This window comes from Neopelma chrysocephalum, unplaced genomic scaffold (genome assembly GCF_003984885.1).
Source record: "Neopelma chrysocephalum unplaced genomic scaffold, ASM398488v2 Primary Assembly neopelma1_97390, whole genome shotgun sequence".
NCBI lineage: Eukaryota > Metazoa > Chordata > Aves > Passeriformes > Pipridae > Neopelma > Neopelma chrysocephalum.
In genome coordinates, this window is record NW_020926031.1 from 2,792,106 (window position 1) to 2,817,770 (window position 25,665).

Below are 25,665 nucleotides of genomic sequence, written 5' to 3' on the forward strand. Positions count from 1 at the left end.
TGGGTAGAGCCCTTCCCCTTGCAACAAACGTGGGTAGAGCCCTTCCCAAATTTTCGTTCGCGAAGCCCAGCCATGACGATGATATATGCTACTGAACTGTTTTATACTTGCTGAAGAAACTATAAGGGAAAAATGAGAACTAAAGTGAATAATTAAGCATGTTTGTCTGACCTGTTCACTTTTAGTAGTTTTTAAACAGTAGTAAAACTAGACACTTTTGTACAAGTGTCTTTTGCTGAAAGAGGCAAAAGAGGCATCAGCATCTCTGATATGTACCACATTCGAGTGAACCAACTTTCAGTGGTCCAAAGTACTGAAGTAGTAGCTTGCCAGAAGATTCAGATTACCAGAATCTCCTGTGTTCCAGTCTTAAAAGGATGTTTTTTTTCCCACAGAAAACTAGTCAACTGCATGTCTCATGTTTTCAGTGCTTTGTTCTCTACAAAGGCCTTGCTTTGCTGCAATAGCAGCTTGAATAACTAAGGTCAAGATAGTGTGATCGTTTTGGAAATACAAACTTTCTGTGAAGTAAATAACTTATTGTCCTGGAGCATTGAAAATAGAAAGGCTTGCTAATGGTAGTCTTTTGTTTATCTTTTTTTTTATTGTTTTATCTTCACCTAACCATCAGTGTCTGATGGGAGCCACTGAACATTCATAGGCCTTTTATTCTTTTTTCCTTTTTCTGTACTGCATAACTTTCTAATCTCTTGTAATGAAGATAAGCTTATTCTGACATGAGATCATCACCTCTCATTTACTTCCCAAATAACCACAAGACAAATATGTTTTTGGAGGTTTATACTGTAGGTGTCACTGCTGATAGTTATCTGCACTGAAGTTCAGCCTTGAAGCTTGACTCAAAAGAAATTCTATTAAGTCCTTATTGTAATTGGAATTTGATACTGAGTCTGTCTTAAAAGATTGCAGTTTTTATTTTTTTCATGTAAACTGTAAATTGAGCCTCTTTGGTCCATATGCCCAGATGAAACTCTCATAGTTTTGCATCTTGATTGGTGAAACATCCCTTTATTTTGCTGTTGTGGCAAATGCCATTATGTCACCTAGCAAGATGATTCTAGGAAAGATAAAAATGCTTACTGGCTCATTGCTTTGATGAACTTTTTTTTTTTCTTTTTTTGTTGGCCATTGAAGAAGCAGTTTGTCTTTTCTTTCCGAGCCTCTCCTCACCCTACCTATCAGCTCGGTCAGTTTCAAAGCCCAATGGTTTGTAGTGCAGCTCCTTGTCAAAGGGTTGTGTTTGCAGGTAGAGGAACCTCTGTGCTGCTCCTCATGCTTAGAAGAGGTTCCTTAAGGGGATGTACGAAACCTCCTTATTCACCCTCAAACTCTGATGGCAATATTACACATATTGTGCTGAGCACAGCACAGAGAAAATGAGATCTTGTGTCAGATCTTTTGCTGTTCAGTATTTTGTAGGACTGAATTTAATGAGACCAGGATCCATGGTTAGTGCTAGAAACCACTGTAGCAATGCTGCCATTAGTAAATCAGTGCATCTCCAGGCTAATGAACAATAAGAGTATTGAAAAGTTAAGTTACCCAAACAACAGTGAGCATACTTTATTTCCTACCTCATATTTATTTATTAAGCATTATACTTTAGACTAAAAAACACAATACATATTTGGACTAAGGTTTGGCCCTTGTTTGAAGTATATTGTGAGAGCTGTGCTTAGTTCTCTAAAAGACATGTTAAAAACTGTTAACCCTTCTGTATGCAGTAATCCAAATATCATTAATGTTCTCCAGTACTGAAGTACATAAAGTTATAACTGTATTTTCCAAAGGATTAAAAGTTTAAAGCTCAGTTTTCTGAGCTGTAAGATACCTCACATTCTCTTTTGCTGATAATGACATACTTTCTTTTTTCTATTTTCTAAGTAATGTGCAGCTACATCTTCCATTCAATGTACATTTAATGTCATTGAGAAGTATAGTCTTTAGTTTAAATTACTTACATAGTGTTTTCTCATTTATATGTAAGTTATAGTGGTCATAGCTCTGATGCAGAGTAACTTCTGTAGATTACTTTCCATTTTTGTTACCTTATTTTTTCCATAGAGATGGAATTGATGTTTTGTTTGGGTCTTTTTTTTTTGCCATTCCTTTAAGTTCATGAAAACTTTACTTCTGTAGCTATGAGTGATGTATTAGCTTTGTATTCTAAAAAATGTCTATAGAAAGGCTAGCTGCTTTGAGACAAGCATTGTTTCTGAATATCTTGACCAGTAAGGCCACATTAGAGACAGATTTTTTTGGAACTGGACTCTTCATAGCCTTACTGTGATAACAGGGTCAATGCAAGTTGACTTACTGTTTAGGACAGCAACTTAGAAATGAAGTCCATAACCTCTTTTAATCCCTAAGAGCTCTGAGTGTAATGGGAAGGCCTAGGACAACCAAAGTGATTTTAAGTCGAAGTATAAGAACAGTTTTCCTATGGCACGTTTGGCTTTTGAATGTTTATTAAATGGTCTACACCACTAAACTTCATAACTGCATCATTCTTAAGACAGACTAATTAGTGGGTACTTTTTCCCAGATCACAGGTGATAGGGAGAAGTGCTGTGAAGAGAAGTTTTAAGTAGTTTATGTAAAGGCACCTGTGAGCTTGAGAGAAGCATAGATGAAACAAAATATTTTTAACATAGTCTCTCTGCTTTTACCTCCAAGTGGTCTGTTTCACTAAATGTGATGCCATGTTTATGTAACTTTCAGATCTCCCATAGTAAGTAACTTCATATTAGCATACTGTGATATCTTTGTTCAAGTTAACTGTGCTTCTTAAAACACTCTGTGTTATGAGCAAAGATGCACTTGGTATTTCTTGGGGTGTTAATCAGTGTCCTAGAAAGTCTGAGAACTTGCTGGAAACATTACTTGTAGCCAGTTGTGTCAGATGTAATCTATGATATACGAAGTAGTGTCATGAAATCCAGGGTAATTTATTAATTCATGTCTTGGCAGGAGAATGTGTCCCTTGCTGATATTTTGTCACTGCGGGATAGCTGTCTTACTGAGCAAGATATTTGGGCAATTTGCCTGGAGTGTTGCCATTCTCTGAAGAGCATTGCCCATTCTGCAATCTTCCAGACACTCTGCATCACTCCTGACACTTTGGCTTTTAACACCAATGGCAATGTATGCTTCATGGAACAGCTCAGTGGTAAGTATTTGTGTTTCCAGGCTATTTGTTTTAGAACTATAGAAACTTATAGTGAGAAACTGCAGTAACATATTGCATTCTATTTTGAAGACAATTAAAATAAAGATAAAAACTTCTTTGGAGTGGGTGTGCATAGGTCCATATGTTCAGTTTTGTAATTGATGAACAAAGGCTGTTATGAGTTTGCTCATAACAAAAAAGAAAATTCTTCTTAGTTATTTTAAGACTTATCTAGCTGATATCTTATTTATGTCCATTTCAAACACTGTAGATGATGTATTTGTGTATCTGTGTGCTCAAGTCTTTACCTGTGTAAAACACATCCTTACTCTCTTCCAGATCTTCTAATTTTATAGATATGTTCTATTTCTAGAGAAATCTGATATTCAGTGTATCTTGGTGATTGTGAGCGTAAAGAATGGGGCGATTCTAGTGCACATTTGCTGTTAAAAAGGAGAGCTCTCCCTTTAATAAGGGCCTTTTTTTTTTTAATTTTTTAGAGCTTTCCCTTGAATAAAGAATGATTTTTTTTTTTTAAGTCATGATTTTTAGTCTCGGCAAATGTGGGGACTGACTGAGAAATTAATTTTAATATTAGAAAGAAGGATGGAGTAGCATGTAAGATCTTCAGGTATTGTAGCAGGTGAACAGGGGGATGCTTCACTTTAAAAAACTTTTGGTTTTAGCATAGACAAAAAAGCATGTTATTGTTGCTGTTCCTTTCTCACATGATTCGTCTCAAGATGATGGATCTTGAGCCTATAAACGATTTTACAGAAAAACAGAAAAAACCCAAACAGCTCTTATTTGATGGTACTTCTGAAATTATGTCAGCTCATAACTAGGAGAACCATTTTAGTCTATATACACACTATTCAAGTTTTTATTGTGTTTTCTTTAACCCAATTTATTTTTAAATCCATATCAGAATAAGGTTTTATTATTTTAGTCAAAATCTACATCACAGTATTTTAAAAAATATTAGTTTAAAAATGAGGTAAGGTAGCATGGCAACAAATGAAGATTTGTTGCCTTCTTTAGAATTAAAGATGGTATTTCAAATAAACATATAACTTAATAAAGTGTAATTATTAAAGATGAAAATGTATCTTCATAATTGCTGTGATATTTCTTTTCTGTTAAATTTTTCAAATATATGTGAGTCAACTTTTAGTTTCATATTAATAGGGTAATGTGGAATCAATTTTCTTTGTTTTAAGGAGCTTGTTGTACTTTGAAATTAAAAAAAGAAAAAGAAGCTGGCTTTGTACAAGCCAAGGGTATATGAAAGACTTGTTGAAGAGAATAAATCTAGTGGATGAAAAATGCCCCTCATCTAAGATCTTTGCTTGCAGCTGTGAAAGAAAAAATTCAATTTATTTTTAAATGTTTTAGTCTAGTTGAATAGCTGGCAAACAATTGATCCAGGAATTTGCTGTATTCAAGTGCTTAAAATATGGGATAACAAATTCCTATGCAAAGCACATGTACAAAGATTTAGTTCCCTGAAGTCATGTTCATCTCTAAGGAAGAGACTTTTCATTAGTTCTCTTTAAAAAAAGTTGTATTTTCCCTAGGAGTGCAAAAAGTTATGTTAATATTCTGTTTCTCTTTCACACATTCCACTGTGTCTTTGGCTCTTTCTGTTTCCCTCAGATCTTGTTACTATTTGGTTAAAATATAGTTTGTTAGATAGGCACTTGGGGAGGTTGTTCTTTTTACTTCCTTGTAGTTGTTGCCTATGGATTTATTCTTCCAGAAGGAAATTATAACCTCTGGATCTACTTGCCAGTAAGGGAAAGTGAACAGCCTGTCGTCTCTGCTTTAGCAGCAAGTTCTGCTTCCTGCAGGTTCTGTGGTGCTAAAGTGACAAACATTCAATAGGATGTTCTGCCAAGAGGTCTGATATCTTCTTGTCTCTTGAGATCAAATAAATTTCCGTTGTGAACATTATATTAGAAGAATACAGTGAGCTGTACCAGCAATAACTGTTGTATGCTTGTACAGCCTTTAAAGTATTCTATGGAAAGAAAGGGATAAGGTAGCGTGGAGATGAAGAGGCACAGAAGTCTGCAGGTGGGGAAGAGGGGGAGACAAAACATCTGTCCATTAGTTCCCTTCCCCTTTTGCCCACCCCCTCCCCCTGAAATATCAGGAAAAAATGTGGGAGGTGAATAAGGAATACAAAATTAGACACCCCTCCTTTTCAGTGGGAAAATAGGATTGGGAACATCATAAGGAGCTGTAAATCAGTCAGTAGCATCTGGGTAGTCAGCTGTGCCATGTAGCTGCAATAGATGGATATGTAAAAAAGAAAAGTCCTCTCTAATAGTCTCTTCCATATAACTGAGTTTAGTAAGAGCTTTGCATTTCATTTCTAAGATACAGGCACAGAAGTTCTATTAAACCTAAAGCTATGATGAGTATGCTGTGCCTCTGAGCATACTATGTTTTATTCCTTGCTGAGAAGGGAAACATAATTTTTGCTTGCAAATGATGTCAGTCATCCGCTGAGCTTCTCAAAAAGGATGGATTAGGTGAATCAAATAAGTATGTGAAGAGTAGGTTTTTAGTCGTGCACTTGTTTAATTCCGTGGTGTTCTTTACCGGGTTCATCGGTACATACTGGTGACATCAGTACAGTGTGATACTACATACCTGCTTGGATGCAGCAGCAACATCAGTCTCTCTTAAGAGGTAGAAGGAAGAAAAGAACATCATTGTCTGCTGCAGTAGCTCAGTTCTCTGCTAAGCTACATGTGCATGGGGAATTTGCTGCCTCAACTTTTTTATCATAAGTAAAACAAGCTAAGCAGAAAGGTCAGAGTTCTAAGCTGGCCTGTAGTAGAAGGGGCAATTAGCTGTTCAGATTGGTTTTGCTGCTTGAACCCTTATCACCGAGGTCTGCAGTGGAAAATAGTGAATGGAAGTGTTCCAATAATCAAATCAGACTTCTGAGCCACACCAGCTTAGGTGATAACTTGGTCCAGACATAAATGTCTGAAGGCAAGAAGTGCCTAGACATGTTAAGTGTATTTCTTTGTGGCTGTTTAATCTGTTTTGTTTCTTAGTAGGAAAATTATGGTATCTTCTTGCAGAAAGTTTGAAAACAGCAATTTATTTTACTTGCAGTAGTAGAAACATAGATAACAAGTTCTTTGTACATCAAATATGAGTGAATCAAAATACTGCTATACACTGTTTCTTTTGTATCCGACATGAGTGTATAATTAAATTTGTATCATCAAATTGGTTTGTGGTTTGTTTTTCTTTTAAACAAGTAGACTTCTAGTTTCTAATCTGACATGTTTTCTTTTGCTTCCAAAGATGATCCAGAGGGTGCCTTTGTTCCACCAGAGTTTGATATCACCGGTAACACTTTTGAGGCAAGTTCATAAATTTATCTGTAAAATAGAGAGGGAGTTAATAATTTTAGTACTTCCTGCAGTACCAAGTGCTCAGCATTCCTAACATATAATTTTAAAACTTTTAAAGTTGGCGAATAGTAAATAGTGCTGTTTAGATATGTTTTGTGGAAATAAAAATTAAACTTAAAATGCTATATTTTCTGTATAAACATTTGCTCACTAACTGCTAAAATGTGAGAGTCTATTTTGACTGAATAATGTGTTGCCCTAAACCTCAGCTGGTCTGTATTATGTTCACTGGTATCCTTCACTGGCTACATTTGCTTGTTTGGGGACTAGTCATGAACTTTTATGACTAAATATAAAATTTGTTTGCCATCCTCTTCAATAAAATAGTTCAGGGAAGGGTAATCAGCAATTTTATCTTTGATTTAATGAAGAAACAAATTACTATCTGTTGCTTTGCAATGCACAAATGCTCTACATTGTTAAATTAAATTAGATTTAAATTGTTTATACTAATTCATTAGCCTCCCAAGTCAACCATCTCATTGCATGCTGCAGGAGCACTTGCTTGCTTAATATCCTTTTTCTTAATAAGCTGTTTTTTCTGGCATGTATTCTTAGATAATTCAAATGCTTTAATTAGCAACACATTCAATTCAAGGTATGTAAAAAAAATCTGGTTCTTTATAGTTCAATACGAATACCTTTTGCTCTTCATAGTTATATCCTTCATAGTCACATTTATAGTTCTCTGTATTTTCTTGGGAGTGGACAGAGGGGAGGAGGAGGATAAGTGGACCTTGGAAGTGTGAAGTACTGCATATAAAATGAGAATGATAAGGCAGGAAGGGTAGTGTAACAGAATATGAAGTAGTGCAGTCTTCGAAGGCTAGAGATGCAACATTTCTCTGTTGCTCTGCTTTGTTACTGTATCTATATAGGTCAGCAGAGCTCCAGTGATTTTGTGCTCACTCTTCCCTGTCACCCTCATACTGGTTTGTGGGGAATCTGTTTTTGGGGACAGGGAGCCAGTACAAGTTGGGGATGTTTTGGAGGTGGCCTGCATTGCATGTAAACTTGATAACTGTAGTAGCCTTTATATTCAGATACAGTTAAGGAAAACAAGACCCAAAGATAACTATTTTTTGGTTTTTTTTTTTCTTTTTGTTGTGCTTCTGAAGCTGGACAAAGATTCTACATAAATGTGTTCTCCATCCCTTAACAAGCTTCCAAGACTTGACACAGAAACACTTGAAAGATTTGTGGAACTATTTGCTCCTTTGGCAAACTTTTATTTCCCCCAATCCTTTTTCCTCCCTTAGGAGTTGCTGAACTGGTATGCATATAGCAAATAGATACACTGAAAGAGGTTCAAAGACCAAGGAGATGGCACAAGTAGAAATAGGAATTTGGGAAGGCTGTGGGAAAACTAAGTGACCTGAAGTGTTAATTCTGTATGATATACAAGGCCATTGTATCCCTCTTGGATAAAACTTATCTGTGCACAGATTTATTATTTAACTCTTCTCTTTCAGCAGTACTTACCAGCCTGTTAAACGCCAGTGAATCCCAATACCAAGTACAGCACAAACAATTAGACAGTCAGTGAAAGCTGCTTGAGTCAGGAGTGGCTCTGAACATTGACCCTTTTACTCTTTTTGCAAAGGTCAATGAAGATACATAAAATCCCACATTTGTGTGGAAGGAAGGCAACATGCTCTGCCTTGTGTGTTGTGAAGTGGGGTAAGGGGTGGGTACTCTGATTTCTGTACATTGCTACTGTTTCTTGATCTAGCAAGGTGGGAAGCCTTGCAAAGCAGAGAGAGCAGTGCTGTGAGTGTCCTGTTGCCTCAGCTGTTTTTCACTGACCATGTTAAAGCAACGTACAAGACTGAAAAGTGAGTGCTTTCCCCTGCACTGAGGCAGAGATGTATTGTTTTGCTCTGGGATTTGTGTGCATTTTGTCAGACAGCAGTGGGAATCAGAGTATTTGTGGAACTTTTCAAGTTTTACCTCTTACCATTTGTAAAGTTTAGTTGCGTTTTTAACTTCTTTAGTACCAGACCAAATTCTGCCAGATTCCGCGCTGATCTCTGCTTGGTTTTGCTTTTGCAGTTTCCAAGACCTACAGTGGGTTAATCCTTACATACTTGTTACAAGGGTTTTATAATACTGTAATCTTTCCAAGCTGCCTGTTTCCTTCTTGGTGTTAACACTACAAGTTCTCTTTTCCAAAGGTATTGATAACTCACCCCATTGTAACCTCCTACTGTGCAACAGCAGAATAGCACTGCTTTCTATACATCTCTCTGAGGAAACCCTGGACCCTTGTACTTTCTCAGTATTACAAGATTCTTTGTACTATTCCAGTAAGCTGCCCTTTTCACGGGGGCATCAAGTCTTATGTGTTACTGCTTGCTCCTTCCTTGGTAGTGACGTGACTCGGTTGTTCTTTGTGGAAGGAGTGTTTTTGCAGCTGCTTATTGTGCTTTGTTTAGAACAATGGAAAGTGTGTTTGTATTGAAACTGTCCAATGTCAATATAAAGAGAAAAAATTAGTTTTGGAACTACTAATTATGTTCAGGATGATCTTTGATAGCTGTTATTCCAATGTCAAAGTTCAACTGGTTTAAAATAGTTATGTCAGCCAGAGGTTTCGCTCGATTTGAGTGTGACCTATTTTGTGGCTTTTAATGTGGAAGCACAATGAGGTTTGTATGGCTACTGGATGACTTCTTCCTCTTTAAACTCTTTTTTAAAAAAAATCTGTCAATTAAAGCTACAGTTATTTCAACAAGAGATGTTTTGTTTCCTGCTTGGTGAATTACTGATCCAGACCTCTAATGGAATTGTGACTCCAGCCTAATTAGTTACTAAACTTAGCTGGCACTCACAAGCACACAAGGGTAACAGACACAGGAAACAAATTGAAATGCATTATTATCCTGGTGTCTGAAACAACACTATTAAAAATTTCAGTTCCTAGTTGGAATTCCTAATAGCAAGAGGTCTAAAGCTTTGTCCAAATGACAATGCAGAGAACTGAAAAGTAATTGATTTCATGTGGTTTGTTTTAGACTTGCACCTTGCTTTCCATTTGTAAAGTGGGAATAATAACAGCAACTTCAGTTACTGTTGAGAGCAGAAAGGTGAAAACTAGCCCTTCAGGGAGCTGACAGCTTCAGTGTCAGATGTAGAATGGACTTTTTAGAGAGAAACATGGTTAAGAAGGAATTAGCTGTGAAAGGGGCTTTCAGTGCCAACAGTGAAGTGTGGCTGACTTTCCAGCTGGTGACTTTAGTGCTGCTGCAGTTCCAGCCTGTGGGGTTGGAGGAAGGATTGTAGTTTCTGAGGGTCTCAAGGGACCTTGAAATCACTGTGTTGCTGAGTGGTTGGAGTGGCATTGAATAGGGCAGTTTCATTATGTCCTCCTCTTCCAGGTTTAAGCATTGTCGCAGTGCGAGTGCGGAAAGGCAGTCAAGCAGGTACCGTTGGTCTCTAGGACAGCATTGAAATAAAACAGAGAATCTCCTGGGTATCTGTTCATGTTAATTTTTTCCCTCCAACTTTGCTATCTCCTTACAGAATAGGACACTGCTTGTGTCCTAGTAACTGCACTATTAAGAATTGGTGCTTCAAATAGAGGGAACAGGACATAAACTTTAGAGTTGTAAACTGTACTGTAACTCCAAAGAAAGGGTGAATTTCTGTACAGTACACTTACTATCATTTGCACATTTATTCTTCATGCAGATGCAGGTATGTGATGTGACTGGGCTCAGTAAAAGTTTTCAGATCACTGAAGCTGTCACTTGCCTGCACTGACGGAAAGATTTCACTTTCTGCTTTTCCTCTAAATTGGAAGTTGTGTCTGAATTTGCTATAGCAAGTATTGACCATGCTTTTGTTCTCATTGAATCTTGAGCTAGAAGTCAGTTAGAAACAGATGAAGCATAAAGACTAGCCTGTAATTTTGTAATGTTTTACTCATATACTACTGTAGAGAGCAGCAAAGAATGTGAATTTTTCTGTTGTAGAAAAACACTGAGACTGAGATGCAGAAATACATGTTTGAGGCTCCTTTTAAAATTTGCCCTGATTGTTTCCTCTAGATAGGAAGAGCTTTAGTGTTTTTCCTGGTGAAAATGGTTCCTATTTAATTTTCTTGCCCTGGGCAATACAGTGCTAGACTTGTGAAATTTGACCAACGGGAGGCTCAACAGGAATAGTTAAATATTGGTGAGTTCATTAATAGCCTTACTTCTATCACTACAATACAAGATTGCCTCAGGTTAAAAACATTGGCTATCTCAAACTAGTTTCAAATAGCTATTTGTCTGCATCACAAAACTGCCATTGAGTCTGACACAGAGGTTCATTGATGTGGAACCCCACATTTCTAAGATATGAGCTTTCAGTGAGATGAAGGACCAGTGTCTGCTGTGTGTGAAGTTGCATTTATAATCTTTTAATAATGTGGCTATTCAGTTTGGCTTTTTCTAGTGAACCTCTGTAACAGAAATCAGTGAATTTTCAGTCTTGTCTGCCTAATGTTGGTTGGTTTTTTAATTTTTTTTTTTTTTTATCTGAAGAAGACTGGCTAATGCTTCTGTTAATAACTTATTATTTAGAGGTGATAAAATACAGTAGTTGAGAAGCCTCAGTGTGCAGCAGGATTAAAAGCTTTCAAAAATTAAAGAACTGAAACAGAGTTAAATACTACCTCGAAGAGAAGGAGGAAATACTGCATAGAGAAGGGAAGAATGTTTTCTCATCTAGAATTTGTTCTTGCTCTTACCTATCAGGGCAGGAATAGGGTATGCTAATCTCTCACCTGGGAGAGAATCAGACTCAGAAAAGGCTGAATGCTGCCTGTCTTATTTCGAATGTCGTGGCTGTCAACTTGCAGTTCTCAGTGGGTTGTAGTTGATTTATATTATATAAAAAATGTCCAAGTGTTTCAGCAACCTTAAAAAGAAACAAATCTACACAAAGGGGTATAACTAACACGAATAGAAAAGGCAAGCTAAAATGTGGTACGTTGCTTTTGAAAACTAAAAAATTAAGATTCAATTGCTTATTCCTAGGAAATGTGACAAGGCAGTTCGATTGATATAAACCATATGCATACAAATGCATATAAATGCATGGGTTGAAGTGCCAAATGAAACATACTGTTCTACAGAGTAGGTATATATAGATATATATATATGTATGTATGTCCATCCTACTGAAGAAAACTGAGCTGACAGTTTGATGCTGCAGTATTTCTCAATAGCTGATCATTACTAATCTAGTGCTCATGTCTCAGCTGTTGGTCCTTCACTAAATGCGAAAGCCTTCATCTTTCTCCCAAATCAAAACAGCAGAAGGTATAAAGGAAGTCTTCTCATTGTGACTTTCCTGGTCTTTTAAAGTAGTAGCTTTGAATGCTGTGAGGTTATTTCTGTTGTTCTATTCTTTCTTTAGCTCTCGTTGCAGGATGAAAAAAGAAAACTTTTTGTATGTTCTCCTAGAGGGGTTTTTGGGTTTGTGTTTATCTCATGGGGGAAGCAAGTCTTTTGAAACACCTAGTGCCTTTTTTTCTTGAGTTCTGTTTCCCTTAGTTTAATGTAGCCTCCCCTTGATACTAATTCTATCTAACAGCAGCAAGGCTTGTCATCAGCAAATGGTAACTTATCCCCTCCTATAGTCTAAACCATTCTGTCTTCTGGGTGTTATTTAAAGCTGTCTTTTTCTCTCAGTGACAAAAATAAATTACTTTCATTTGGTTACCTCTGCCTCTACTGTGCTATAGAAGAGGAATGGAATCCTCCTGCTCTTGCTTTTATATCATCGTCCCAATTGATATTTCTTTCAGGAATTTAGTAAGGTAAGGTAATGGCCAGTCTTAGCGAACGAAGATTTTGGGAAAGGTCTTTTACCTTTCAAGCCTGCGCAATGGATTTTTTAGGTGAGACCCAGCATGCGCTGAACTGAGCCCACCCTTTAATCCTAAGGTTCATCTGCCGGGGCCAAGCAAGCTTGGACAATGGCAGTGAGGTCCTCAGGACGTAGGTTTGTTTAGAGTGACCTTCTCATAGATGGATGGCCTCACAGGGCTAATGAACCTGGGTCGCAGCGGTGAGAGTCCTGCATGCTAACCACTAGGCCACCAGGGGTCTCTGGTGGGGATATAATAATAATAATAATTATTATTATTAGGAACTTAGTACTGGGCAAGTAATAGCTTTTAGTTGCTTTACACAAAGTTAACAAATGGAAGAATGGGGTCAATGGGAGTTTTCTTTTCAGCAGTCTTTTTTGTTTGTTTGTTTTCCTTTAATGCCTAGAATATCTTAAAAGCTATAATTTGGTTGCTTCAAAGACTTAGAGCTGGTTGCTTAGTTCTGAAGTTGTAGTATCGGTCTCTTCTAGGAGGCTTTTTTGCCAGTATTTTTACAATTTTCCTCTACATCTGAAACAGCTTTTCAGACTGGCTTATATTTTTGTTGGAAATAGTCTGTCCTCTAGGCACAAAAATGTCCTCAGAAGAGAAATGACTGTACAAGTAATCTGGTCAATGAAAATATAGAGAATTTCAGGTTTCTTCCTTACTTGGCTATAAGATTCCTATAAAAAGGCATTATTAAAGGTAAGATACATATTTTCCCCAAGATTAATGAAGATTATCCCCTGATGTACAAAAGCATCTTATTTAAGAATTTTGGTTTTGTGAGGAAAAGGTTGGGAGTGAACAGAGGACTTTGTGTTCTGTCTTAAAACAGTTGATTCTTGTAGTAGTTGAAGTTCACTCTTTTAGAAGCCTGAGGGGCTGTGTTGGATAAATTTGCAGATGGTCTCCATCATGAGAAAAAACTGTGGAAAAGAGAACAGATGGTTTTCTCCTATTAGACTTGTGTGGTGTCATAAAATTCTAGGCTTCTTAATGCTAAAGACGCACAAATGGTTTGGATCAGTTGTTTGTCTCCAGCTTCTCTCACATAAACTCTTCTGATTAGTACTGATACCTCCTCAGCTGTGGATGAAGTTGTCTTCTTTAGTCCAGGTGTCATTATCTATTTCTAGTGCTGCCCATTCAAACTCATTTCTTTGGTGGACTCACCATCATACTGGTCTTCCTTAATTTTCTCTGGCCCTCTTCACTTATTTCTGTCATTTACTCATTAGAATGATTGACAATGCTGTTGAAATGTAAGACTGAACTCTTGAAGGCAACATGGAGACCACTAGCAGAATTATTTCTTATCATTACTTGGTGTCAGAAGATTTCTCTTTTGTTAATTTAATACCTCTTTTACATGGATATTCAGATCACTAAAAGATCATTGCTACACTGATTCTGGAAACCTTATAATCCCTGGAATAATGAAAATAATTTTTTACCATTTCCATGAACTAAAATAGAGCCATTTCACCAGTGTATGAGAACATTGATAAATGCCACTAATTTTGAAATCAATTGACTTAAAAGTATGGTAGAATGGATGACTCCCTAATCTCCAGATAAAATCTCAAGACTAGTTCAGTTTTCATTGTGAATTGGATGGTCATAGTTATCATCTTAGGCTGTGGAGATTTAGTCAAGAGAGTCTTCAGGATTGTGACAAAATGGTTGTCACTCACACATCACTCTCCTGAGTTACATCATTTCCAAAAACCTTAGAAGAATAATAGAGAACATGCTTTTGAAGCTGAGAATAATGTCTCCTGGGACATTCATTGGTTGTGACTTAGGTATTCTTATATAGCCTTGTAACAGGTTTTGTATAAATTTCTCAGTGTATATGTATACTACAGGATTCTTGAACATTGGAGCCCTTTCACCAAGTTTAAAAAACCAAAAAACACCAAAAAAGCCCCCAAACACAAAACATTCAAAAAACCCAACCAAACCTGTCCTCCTTTCTCTTCACTGGAATATGACTTCTGTGCTTGAGTAGAGAAGGAGCAAGGTTTACCCCTGCAGAAAACACTTCCCTATGAAACAATCAAACTGAAAAAAACCCCACCAAACTGAAACCAGCCCACAACCTCTACCTCCTCAAAAAAAAAAAAAAATCCTTTTATTTATGTTCTTGATATATACAATGAGAGCCACATATTCATTTGCTGTTTCTGTCACCTACACTGTTCTGTGAAAATTAATGTTTTGAATGTTGTCTTAAGAAGATATTATTAAGTGGGGTAAGTTCAGAAGAGTTTGGCCGGCTTTTTACATTTGCATTTCATCTTATGTGTTCCTTATGGGGAAAAAAAAAAGAAACAAAATCTACATAGATTAATACTTCAAAGAAGAGTCTGGATGTCATTGTTTCATGTCATGGTAAAAGAACTGGGATGCTATTCTGGTGTATTGGCCCATAGTGTTTCTAAGTGCAAGTGTAGCAATTCAGTTTTTTAGCTCCAAAATGAGTAATGAGTATTCCTCAATACAGAATGGTGTGAATGCACTACTCAGAGTGACAGACATTACCAGTAGGCACCATCTCTTAGGTTTAAGATTAAAGGAATAGAGTTTTTTTAAATAAAAAACTTCAGTAACTATGAATAACATCATATTTGCCATAAAATGCAAAACATCTTACACAGTTGAGAGAAGACAGCACCAGTCTGCTCAGCATGCATCCAACTGTTTCTCAGGCTTCCTTGTTTCTATGCCTACAGGGAATAAATTGTGTTAGCTTAATTAAGTGATAAATGAATTACCTGTGGCAGGTAACTTAAAAGTAAGGAGGTTAATGGCTGATAAATCATAATGAGAGCTGTGACACATGAAACTCCATTTCAAGGAGAGTTTAAAAAAATAGCATTGTTCAAGAAGCTTTTAAGATGAATGTGAATAACTTCTGCTATCTAACCTCTGAGGTCTTCAGCAGTTTTATTGCAATGTTCTTCCTTACCTGTCATAATTATACTTCTGCAGTCATGCAGGAGAGGAGTCTTTTAGTGTGCTATTCATCTGTGTTGGGGTGCTGATCTTAGTGCTTAAGGGGATGGAAGTGGGATGGAAGTGTAAGAAACCTGTTCTTAATTTGTGTCTTCACCCTTCAAACACATGAGTAATTTCATAAAAATATCATGGTTTAAATTTGGTCAAGCTTCTGTGTGTGTTCATCTTCACATGACTTCCGCTGTCAGTGACTTAAGATATATTTCAGCCTTCACTATGGTAGTTAAGGTAACAGCTTCTCAAAACTATATTGAGGTCCAGTTGAAAAAATTGTATTCTTTTTTTTTTTTTAGTCTTCGCTGGTTGTAGCTCTGAATTGACAATATTGCTTTTTAAACTGATTACAATTATAGATGCTGTCAAATGAGTCTATGGACAGCGGTCAACATAATCATATGAAAAGCCAAAACCTATTGTTGTTACACTAGTGTGTGCAGGTAGCACAGAGACTGCTGTAAATGTATTGTAAGTTTTTTTTTTTAAACAATATCTCTTGTCAAAAAAGACCTAAAAAAGCCAAAAAACCAAACCGAAAAGAGATTTATCAAAAAGTATGTAAAAAAAGCTTACAAACGACTGAAAAACTGATTTTTTTCAAATCTATCAAACCACGTAATTGCTGCCCAAAGTCTGCAATGTTTGCAAATGAACAAGATACCAGAAGAGTTTTTCAAGAAGGCCATAGTTGAAAAACTGTTTAATTTTTTTGAACACATTTTAATCTTGTAGGATCTTCAGTAGGTTCATACATTGCAAATCTTCTTTATGGGGAATTATCAAAAATTTGGCTCAAGTAAGAGTGTCAGAACAGACTAGTGACCAACCTGACAAAATCAGCAGTAAAATAAATTTCCAGGACCAGATGGTGAAATTGCTTCTTTTATGAAAGCTTTTACTTCAAGTAATACTCTTTAGCCTGGAATAGAATGCCCCGAGGGAGAATCTCTGCTAGAAATCTGTGGAGTGTGCTGTGGCAGCAGCCATGGACTGATTATTTGTCAGCTCTCATAAATGAAGTGGCAACAATAAGATGTACATGGGTGGACTTAAAAAAGACGAAATACTACTTTTTTATGCAGTAAGCTGTGGAAATCCTTGCTGCAAAGCATAGATGCAAAAAGGTTGAGTGTAGATAAAGCTTAGACAAATTCATGGAGATAAAATAGTTGTCATGAATCATTAGAGACAAGAAGCCCATAACTATAACACTGAGATTAGGTTGGTGTACTAGGTAGTCTTCCTCAGTTCAAACTGAATGATATAAACAGAGGTCACAAGAAACCATAACGTAGTAAAATGCAGTGACTAGATAACATTCAGCTATAATGTGTCTGATACATGCTCTTTCCAAGTGTGTTTAGATTTTCACAGAATCACAGAATATGCTCAGTTGGAAGGGACCCACAAGAATCATCAAGTCCAACTTCTGGCCCTGCACAGGACTATCCCCAAGTCACACCATGTGCTTGAGAGTATTGTCCAAACCCTTCTTGAACTCTGTCAGGCTTGGTGCTGTGACCACTTGTCTGGGGAACCTGTTCTAGCACCCAGCCACCCTCTGGGTGAAAAACTAATACCCAACCTAAACCTACCCTGACACAACTTCAGGCCATTCCCTTGGATCCTGTCACTGATCACCACAGAGAAGAGATCAGTGCCTGCCCCTCTGCTGCCCCTCATGAGGAAGTTGAAACTGCAATGAGGTCTCCCCTCAGTCTCATCCAGGCTGAACAAACCAAGTGCCCTCAGCTGCTCCTCATACGACTACTCCTCAAAGCCCTTCCCCCTTTGTTGCCTTCCTTTGGACACTGTCTAAGAGCTTAATATCTTTCTTGCATTGTGGTGCCCAAAACTGCCACAATATTCAAGGTGAGGCCGCACCAGTGCAGAGCAGAGCGGGACAATCCCCTCCCTCGACTAGCTGGCAATGCTTTGCCTGATGCCCCCCTCCTTATGTTCTTGTATTGCTTTTTAGATGATGGTGTGTGCAAAGCCTTGCTTGTGTTTTGTGATATAAACTGATGACCTGATGTTTGCCTAAAAACATATTAAAACTTGAAAGCTTTCACTTCCTTATTAGGTAAATTAAAAGGCGATTTGAGAGTTGAAATACCTGCAAACTTTGGCTGTGAGAAAATCTGACCTGTAGCTGCCTTTGGTCTCAATTTTTTTTAGAAGTTTTTTGGGGAAGAGTTTTTTCAGATGAAGTGAACTGTAGGTAGAAGGGACAAATGGCAGTTACAGCTTTGGTGGAAAATGTTCTTCCAACATTTGCTACCAATTCAAGCTAGAATATGTGTTTTGTGAATAGTCTGCACTGGTTTAGCACTTTTAGCACATTCTGCAGACTAATTATCTACGCATCCAGTGTACCAAGTGAATATAAAGCTAATATTTAATACAGCACCGTCCAGTAATTACAGTTATGCAGAAAGGCATTAAGTCCCTTTGTAATGAAGGAAAGTATTAAAAGTAATAGGCCTATTTCCCTTTCATTTTCCTACTGAAGAATATTACTGTCTTTTGCGTAAAAATAGTACATTTTAGAGTGACTACATAGAAAAATGACATAGGTAAATATTAAATGTTGTCTCCCAGTAGTAATTTTCGCAAGCATTACCTTGGATTTCTTTATAAAACTTTGAGTTTTATAACCAGACTGAAGCTTTCATTTATAGAACTTTTAAATGCTTTGAATTGTGAAAGGGTGAAAGCATCTATATCTGTGCAATCTCAATTAAAAAAAAAAAAGAAAAATCTGCAAGGTAAAATAAAGGTCAGATATGAATGTCAAAACTAAGAGTTGTTGTACACAATTCCTGTAGGTTGTCATTTAGTCAGAAATACTTTACAGAAAATACTAGTTGTATTATGGTCTTTCTTTTTCAGTTCTTCAGAAGACCTACATTTCTGAACTCAAAGAAATCTCAATACAAAATATAAATGGTCATTATCCGTAATTGCAATATGCTAAATGCTTATGCAGTCACTATTCAAAAGCTCTTTTGTCAACTTTTTTCTGTAGTGTTTGTCTGCAAGTATGAGTTCCTAGAGAAGTTTAGTTCTTTAGCCCTGTCAAGCAGTAAAACAACAATGCCTCTGTCATGGTCTGTGTGTAGACTTGGAGCTTTTACTTCCTCTCCCGATCTTTTGATTTGCAGATTTTAAAACTAGAGTGGATCATTACTGGTCTCTGATTTCACTTCCTTTGGTGTTAAATGGTCATAAAATGGCATGCAGCAAAGAAAATAACTTTTGATTAGATCTGGTAGAAGCTTTTTTGAATGTATTTCAATCATGATGTAGAATTTAAAATTTCTGATGGCACAAGCTGCCCTCTCCTTTGGTGAGTGCTTCCAGTACAACCTGATCATTTTAAAAAATGTAGTATCTTCACCTTTTGAATTTTTATCTTTTTTTTTGTATGTGTGTGTCTTGTGTCTTTTTGTGTATTGAAAATCACTCTAGTATTAAACATTATTTTGATTTGAAGCTACTTGTATGGTTATGACCTTCAAATTTTTCTCTGAAATACATGAGCTCCCTTAGCATGTTGCTGAAAGAAAGACTTTAAGGACCTCAAATCAACTTGTGACTCTTTTCAAATTTCTTTTTTTTTTGTGTTGCCATTGTGATTTTTAAAGAGCGCTTTATTTCCATGATGGCCTACAATAATGATTTACCTACAGTTCTTGTTATGTTTGCTAACTTTGGGCTAAGAGTATATGTATTCTCTAAGAGCAAATCTGAAGAGCTGGTTTCCTAATGTGACTTCCTTTTCCCTCATCCTTTTTGAAGCTGATACTGTAGGGCAGCCTTACTGACATGGTTTATGTATTTTAGTAACAAGTGACATTTAATCTTCAACTTGAAAGCTTTTTTAGGAATTGTGAAGAGGTTGCCTTGGAGTTATTTGTTTTTTTCTTTTGGATCTTTCTGGAAATGCATCCTATTTATCAGCTATTAATATTATTATCCGGTAATGCAAAATACCTATAATTCAAAAGCTGTTCTCCTTATCTAGATTTAATATAGATTTAAACTGAGGTGTGTGGTGGTGATGGGGGTTGGTTTGGTTTTGTTTGTATGGTGGGTTTTGTTGGTTTGTTTTGCTGGGTTTTTGTGGCGGTGGGTTTGTTTGGGGTTGTTTTCAGAAATTAGGGAAAAAAAGCTCTCTTAATTCTTTAATAACATTGAGTACCAGTTCTGGCTGGTCTTCCAAAAGAGGAAAGGTGGTTTGCTGTCCTTTCCTAATCGTTACCCTCCATAGAGCATACTGAAAAATCCTTAGATTGCTTGTGAGATTGTTTTCGTTGAGAGCAGTCAATTCTAGTGAGCATTATGTATTTTATACTTTAGAATTTGCCTTATTGCATATATCCAGCTTGCTCACCTTTTCCAGAAAGTGAAATTTTCTTCCTGAGCCTAAACAGTTTCATAAGTAGAAGCAGATTTGATGCATTAACTTGGGGAATGCCCCACCTAGTGGATGATCACAAACTCATTTTCTCATTTCTCCAGTTCTAATAGACTTAAAGTAACATTAACCATGAATACTGCCAGCTCAGGAAATTCATTAAAGAGCTGCGTTTGAAGTTCCCAATAAATGTTTTAACATACAAATTAATTACAATCTATGCACCTTCAAAACTAGCTTTCCTGCATGTCAGAGGAAAGAAGGTATCTCAACAAAACAACTTCCTGTGTGGGGAGGTAAAAGTCTTTTTTTATTCAATATGAGACTGGCCTTTCTCTTGTACAAGAAAAGATGCAGTGAACTTCATTAAAACAGGACAGGAGAATGGAGTTAAAGCCTGTCCACTTGCATGTCAGACACTTGTGCTTTTGAAGGCAGACTAGGGGATATGAGTTATACCCCACTGTGAACAGAAATTATTAACTGGAAGAAGTGGGATGAGGTAATATGTTGCTCTGCCCTTCTTGTTCCTATGTCCTATAATGTTTGCGTTCATCCTTGTGTGGATGAAGAAAATTTGTAAAAGCCAATTCTTTTGTTCCCTTTAATCTCCTTATTTTTCTGTCCCACTTTTGGAGAACATCATGAAATTGTATTCAATTTTTCTGTATTGTAGTAAATACTTGAATTCTTAAAAATTTCTTACTGAGAGAGATTATTCTGTTCAGAAGTTTTTCACTTGAGAAGAGAGGTTATTCTGTTCAGAATTCAAAAATGTCCCCACACTATTATGACATAATTTCATCTAACTTGTCTTAGTCTGTGTAGCAGATGTTCATAATTTGTGCAGTATGGTTTTTTCCCTCCAGAGGAGTGATTGTTTTGTTTCTTTAATAGTCATTTTGTGGAAAAGAGGTGAAGTCATTTGTTGCAGATCATATCAAATATACATGGAATAACTTACTAATATCAAAAATATTAAACTGCCCAGTACAATAATACATTTATACAAAAGGCTCTTTAAATAGAGGTGTATTATATTTTTAAGTTTGTCCTTGTTTCCTTATTCTTTTTCAACTTTCTGTTCAGTTTTCTGTTATATTGTCCAGTGAGAAATGCAAACTGGCATAGCTTACTGAAACAGAGTATTTAGTGTCAAAATCAAGGAGTAAGTTCTACACTGTACACTTCTTCACTGTTCAAAAGCTTATGAAACAGTCTGCAGAAAAAAACCTTAAATTAGACCACCTTTTCAGCAAACTGTTACATTGTAAATTAAAATTGAAAACAGTGTAAACTGTGTCCTGTGTGATCTTGAAGCTTTGGTGGCAGAAGAGAGAGAATTGGTAGAGTATTTAATGTCTTTTTTTTTAAATTCATGCAGGCACACATCTACTCTTTGGGTGCAACATTGAAAGCAGCAATAGAATATATAGTAGAACCTGAGACAGAATCAGAATTTGGCCAAGATCTGCACACTCTACTGGAACAAATGCAAGAAGAGAATCCTGAAAATAGGCCAGATATTGAGGTAAAACAGCCATACATAATTTTCTGTTTAAAAAAAGTTAGACAAATACGTCTGTATGTGTTCTCCTTAACAGAGAGATGGTCTTGATATCTTGGGTTTTGCAAGAAAGCTGAGGTTTTTCCAGACTCAGCAGAAATTAATCTTTTTTTCCTACTCTAATGGAGACACAACCTGAAAAGATGATGTAGATGCTTGACAGTGCTTTGATTTTTTTAAGAGGGTCGGGTGAATACGCTGGTGGACCTAAATATTTCATTAACTGTTTCTTCCTATTTAATATTTAGTTTACAAAGAGAGAATCATTAGAAATAAGACCACAGGCATTATACTGTGAAATTTGAAGGATGATTGGATTGCATTTAAGAAGAGGATGGAGGGAGACATGCCACAGGAAACCTCTGTTCCTTAGCATGTTCAAAGCAGTGTTGTTCAAAGCATTACTACTAAGTTGTTTTTATATAAATATGTAAAAACTTAGTAATATTTCATTATATATCTTTATTCAATTTTGTATTTTATTCCACTTAGTCTCTTAATTTACCTTTTGTTGTTAGAAAGAATTTGAAACTGTATAGGATTCTTCAAGCTGATGTTTTCGAAGAATTTGTATTCTGTTGGTTACCTAATAGAGTGTTATTTCACATTAATATATGAAAGTTTAGCTTTAATGTTTTTGCAGACATTGAGAATGTAACCATAGAATATCAGTTGTCCAATGTGACTTTTCTTGGACTCAATTCTTCTACTTCAGAACGGTGCTATCTACTTTTCTGTGGGGGGGGGTTTGTAGATTTTTCTTTTTCCTGAGCTAATAGTTATATTCTAAATGGTATGGCACTTGTAATCAATACTTTGCAGAAAGAGTGCTGCAACAGAAGAATTAATAGATTCATTTTTTATAAAGCAAAAAGTACTGGCTCCCCAGTTGAGGACTGCCCAGACAGGAGAGTCTAGAGACTGTACCTGACATGGAGCCTGCTTGATCAGCTGCTGTATTTCTATCAGTTTACTTTGTAGCATAGTCAGAGGAGGGATTGTATAGCACTCTATCACCTCCCAGTGGTCTCTAGTCCCTGAAAGCTATTGCTGACTACTTGCAACCCAAAAACAGTGTGTGTCAGGGCTGGTCTAGGGTAATATATAAAGATCACTTTGTGAGTAGGATCTTTTCTGTTCCTTTTCCACTGGGCACTTTCTTGGGTGGAATGGAGTTGGGGGAGCTATATGGAGGGAAAATGCATAGGCATTCCTAGGCATTTTGCTGGACTCCAGCACAGTCCTGGCTCCCTTTCTCCTGTCCTTCCTTTCTCCAGTGTGCAAACCTACAGCACCTTCCACTCACAATGCCAGAGGAGCAGTTGAGTGAGTTAATGGGGAAGAGCATCTCCTCAGAGCTGTGTGAGGAGATGGTGGGATGCATTTGGAAAGGCAGCTCTCTTCTGCTTCCTGCCCAAAGGGACAGGTTTTTAAATGTGTGAATATCTGTAGTTAATTGTGTGTGAGACCAGTGCTAATGCCATCAAATGGTGCTCAGGCTAGAGATTAGAGATATGAAATACTGTTACTTCTTGTGATCTGATAAAGATGGCTTTCTCTAATGGGGAATAGTGCTTTCTAGATATTTGTATTTTGCAGTTTTTAAAAGATCCGGTGTTTACTTTTAATGTAATTTCAGTAACATTCATCATCCTGTCCATGTCACTGAATTGAAGTGAATCACTGCGTGTTTAAAAAAGTACTAAACACTAGCTTTTTACATTTTCAGTATGTTATTCAAGATAATTTTTATCAGTTGTTCTTGGTGTTCTAACTGTAGGCTAAAACTTGAACTGTATTAAATGATTTCATAATAGCCCATGGTAAAAACGAGAAATTAATTCAACTACATAATAGAAACACACAGTATAATGAATAGTGCAAGAAAGACCTCCAATGTAGTGTAGTATAAATTCAAATGTAGTGTGGGAGTTAACGTGACTCACTTTAGTCAAAATTCACAAATCTATTCATTATTAAATAAGTATTTAACATTAATTTTCTCTAGAGCATTTTGTCATTATGTGAAGAAAAAATGAAGATTGCTTCATCAAGTAATATTTGTCGAAGTCTGTCTGCTGTTGGAAGAAGAGTTCTTTCAATTGAATCATTTGGTGCTTCTCAAGGTAACCTTAAAACATATGAAGTCTAGAACTTTAGCTTGCTTGACACATATAATGATTTTTAAAAGACTATGGTTGCGTGCTTTCCTATTATAGATTCCTTTCTAGATTTCAAAAATATTATTATATTTTATAAATATTTGTAGGTTGGGGGTGGGGAGCAGGGGACACACAAGTCTTAATTAACATAGTTAATATATTTAGATTGTCCCTTATGATTCAAAGTGACTTGTTAGAAATAGTTAATTTGTTTAACATACTGAAGATACATAACAGCAGTGACAGAAAAAGCAATATAAAGATTTACTAGGAAAGATTAGAAGGTTTAAATACACATCTAATATAAACATCTGCTTTTTTTCATCTAGATGTCTGTGATAACATGTGGAAGGGAAGAATGTGTCAGAGAAGCTTGGGATCTAAATTGTATTCAAATGAGAAAAGCAACATAGCAGGTGATTCGTCTGCAGTGGAAGATGTGATGACTACCTGTCATAACAGCTCTTCTCTAGTTACCATGGTGACTGGCAGAGAGAGTGGTTTAAAGGAAACGCAAATTGATCTGGATAATGACAAAACTCAACATTCTCACCTTGCAACTCAAACTAAAAAGAGCAAAGAAGAGGATAAACATGCAGTGTATACTGACAGCTTTGCTAGTGTTGCTTTGGATATAAAATCATGTGTTATTGACCTGGAGCGAGATGGCATTTTTAAGAAAGGTTCTTTGAGGAAAATTAAAACCTTTCCAAAGCTACCACTTGAACCTGCAGATACAAATAACTTTTTTACTTCTGTAACCAAAAGTGGACCACTAGCTAGGAAAAATAACTTCCTAACACAAGAGTTACTACCTCTAGACAATAATAATGAGGTTGCTTTTTCAAAGGGAAATCTTAATTCATTTGCTATTAGTAGTCCACCAGAAACAGAACCAAAGAATCACCAGGTTGATGATCGTCATTTAGAAGCTCCGTGTGTATGCACACAGGTGTCTGGCTTGAATCTAGAAGAACACGTGTCACTTATTAATGGTAAAAAGATAGGTTTTGCTTCATCCGATCACAAAGAAGACTGTTCTGGTGCTACCTGTCAAATGCTAAAACCAGCTGGTATGCTAAAAGGCCCAAATCAGTCAATTGCTGGAGCAAAAATGCTAGACAATTACCTGGCATTGGAAGACTCTTCTGAAACTTTTCAAGGGTCAAATGAAAATTATGTACCACATTTTAACAAGATGGATTCAGTGTTAACAACAAAACCCCGTGGGAACAGACATGGATCAAACCTAATTAGGTCGCCAGAATTAAGCAACGGTGCAATGAGTGCAAACAATAATGAAGATAATCTTTGTGGAGGCAGAGGTTCAGAAATCAAAAGTAATGAGCAGGTAGTAAAAATAAAGTCTTCATTATATAGTTGCTGTAGTCACTTATGTGGAGATGAGATGACTTAAATACAGTGTGATTTTTTTCCCCCCTTGTCCCCTTTAGTGTCCTGGAAAATTGAATTTTGCTAATCTGCACACTTTAAAAGTTAATATTGGAATATGGTGATCCTTTTTCCCTCTTTACTTAAAAAAAAAAGTGCTGCAGTGAAATTAATACTATTGCAAAATCAACTTCCATTTTAATTTTTCTATTTTTTTTTTTTACAAATGGAGTATACTCACTAACATGTTAGAGCAGCATTACTTAGTAGTTGATTACATTTGTAAGAGAACCATGACCAAAGCATATGTATATTTTTAACTCTTCGTGTTACTGTCAGTGCATAAAGTTCACTGCCTTGAAGTGAGCCTCCCAAGTGCTTATGAAAATTGCAAAATTCCTGACTGTAAACCTGACCTCATTGGAATCAATGGCAGTATCCCATCTGCTTCAGGAGGTGAAAGAGTCCACTTTCTTTTAAATCTCACATGTACATTTGAGTTTTTGAAAATTGTACCTATGCTGTATTTGTTCTGTGTTCTTAAATTGCCGTCTCTATGTTTGTTATGTATATTTCGTTATAGAATTCAAATATGTGCACAATATGATGA

General features: G+C 36.5%; 1 protein-coding gene across 6 annotated transcripts in view; it reads left to right on the forward strand.

The window, feature by feature from the left end:
* The window catches only part of KNDC1 (kinase non-catalytic C-lobe domain containing 1), a 60,213-nt gene that overhangs the window by 1,884 nt on the left and 32,664 nt on the right, over positions 1 to 25,665 (forward strand). For all 6 annotated transcript variants that reach the window (XR_003532361.1, XR_003532362.1, XM_027672190.1 and 3 more), the window contains exons 2-6: positions 2,992 to 3,190; positions 6,518 to 6,576; positions 21,319 to 21,465; positions 23,510 to 23,627; positions 23,993 to 25,014. Coding sequence is in view for 4 of the 6 variants with exons in the window: in XM_027672190.1 (XP_027527991.1) it covers positions 2,992 to 3,190; positions 6,518 to 6,576; positions 21,319 to 21,465; positions 23,510 to 23,627; positions 23,993 to 25,014 (1,545 nt within the window). In the remaining 2 variants the exon portion in view is untranslated. The remainder of the gene's footprint in view (positions 1 to 2,991; positions 3,191 to 6,517; positions 6,577 to 21,318; positions 21,466 to 23,509; positions 23,628 to 23,992; positions 25,015 to 25,665) is intronic.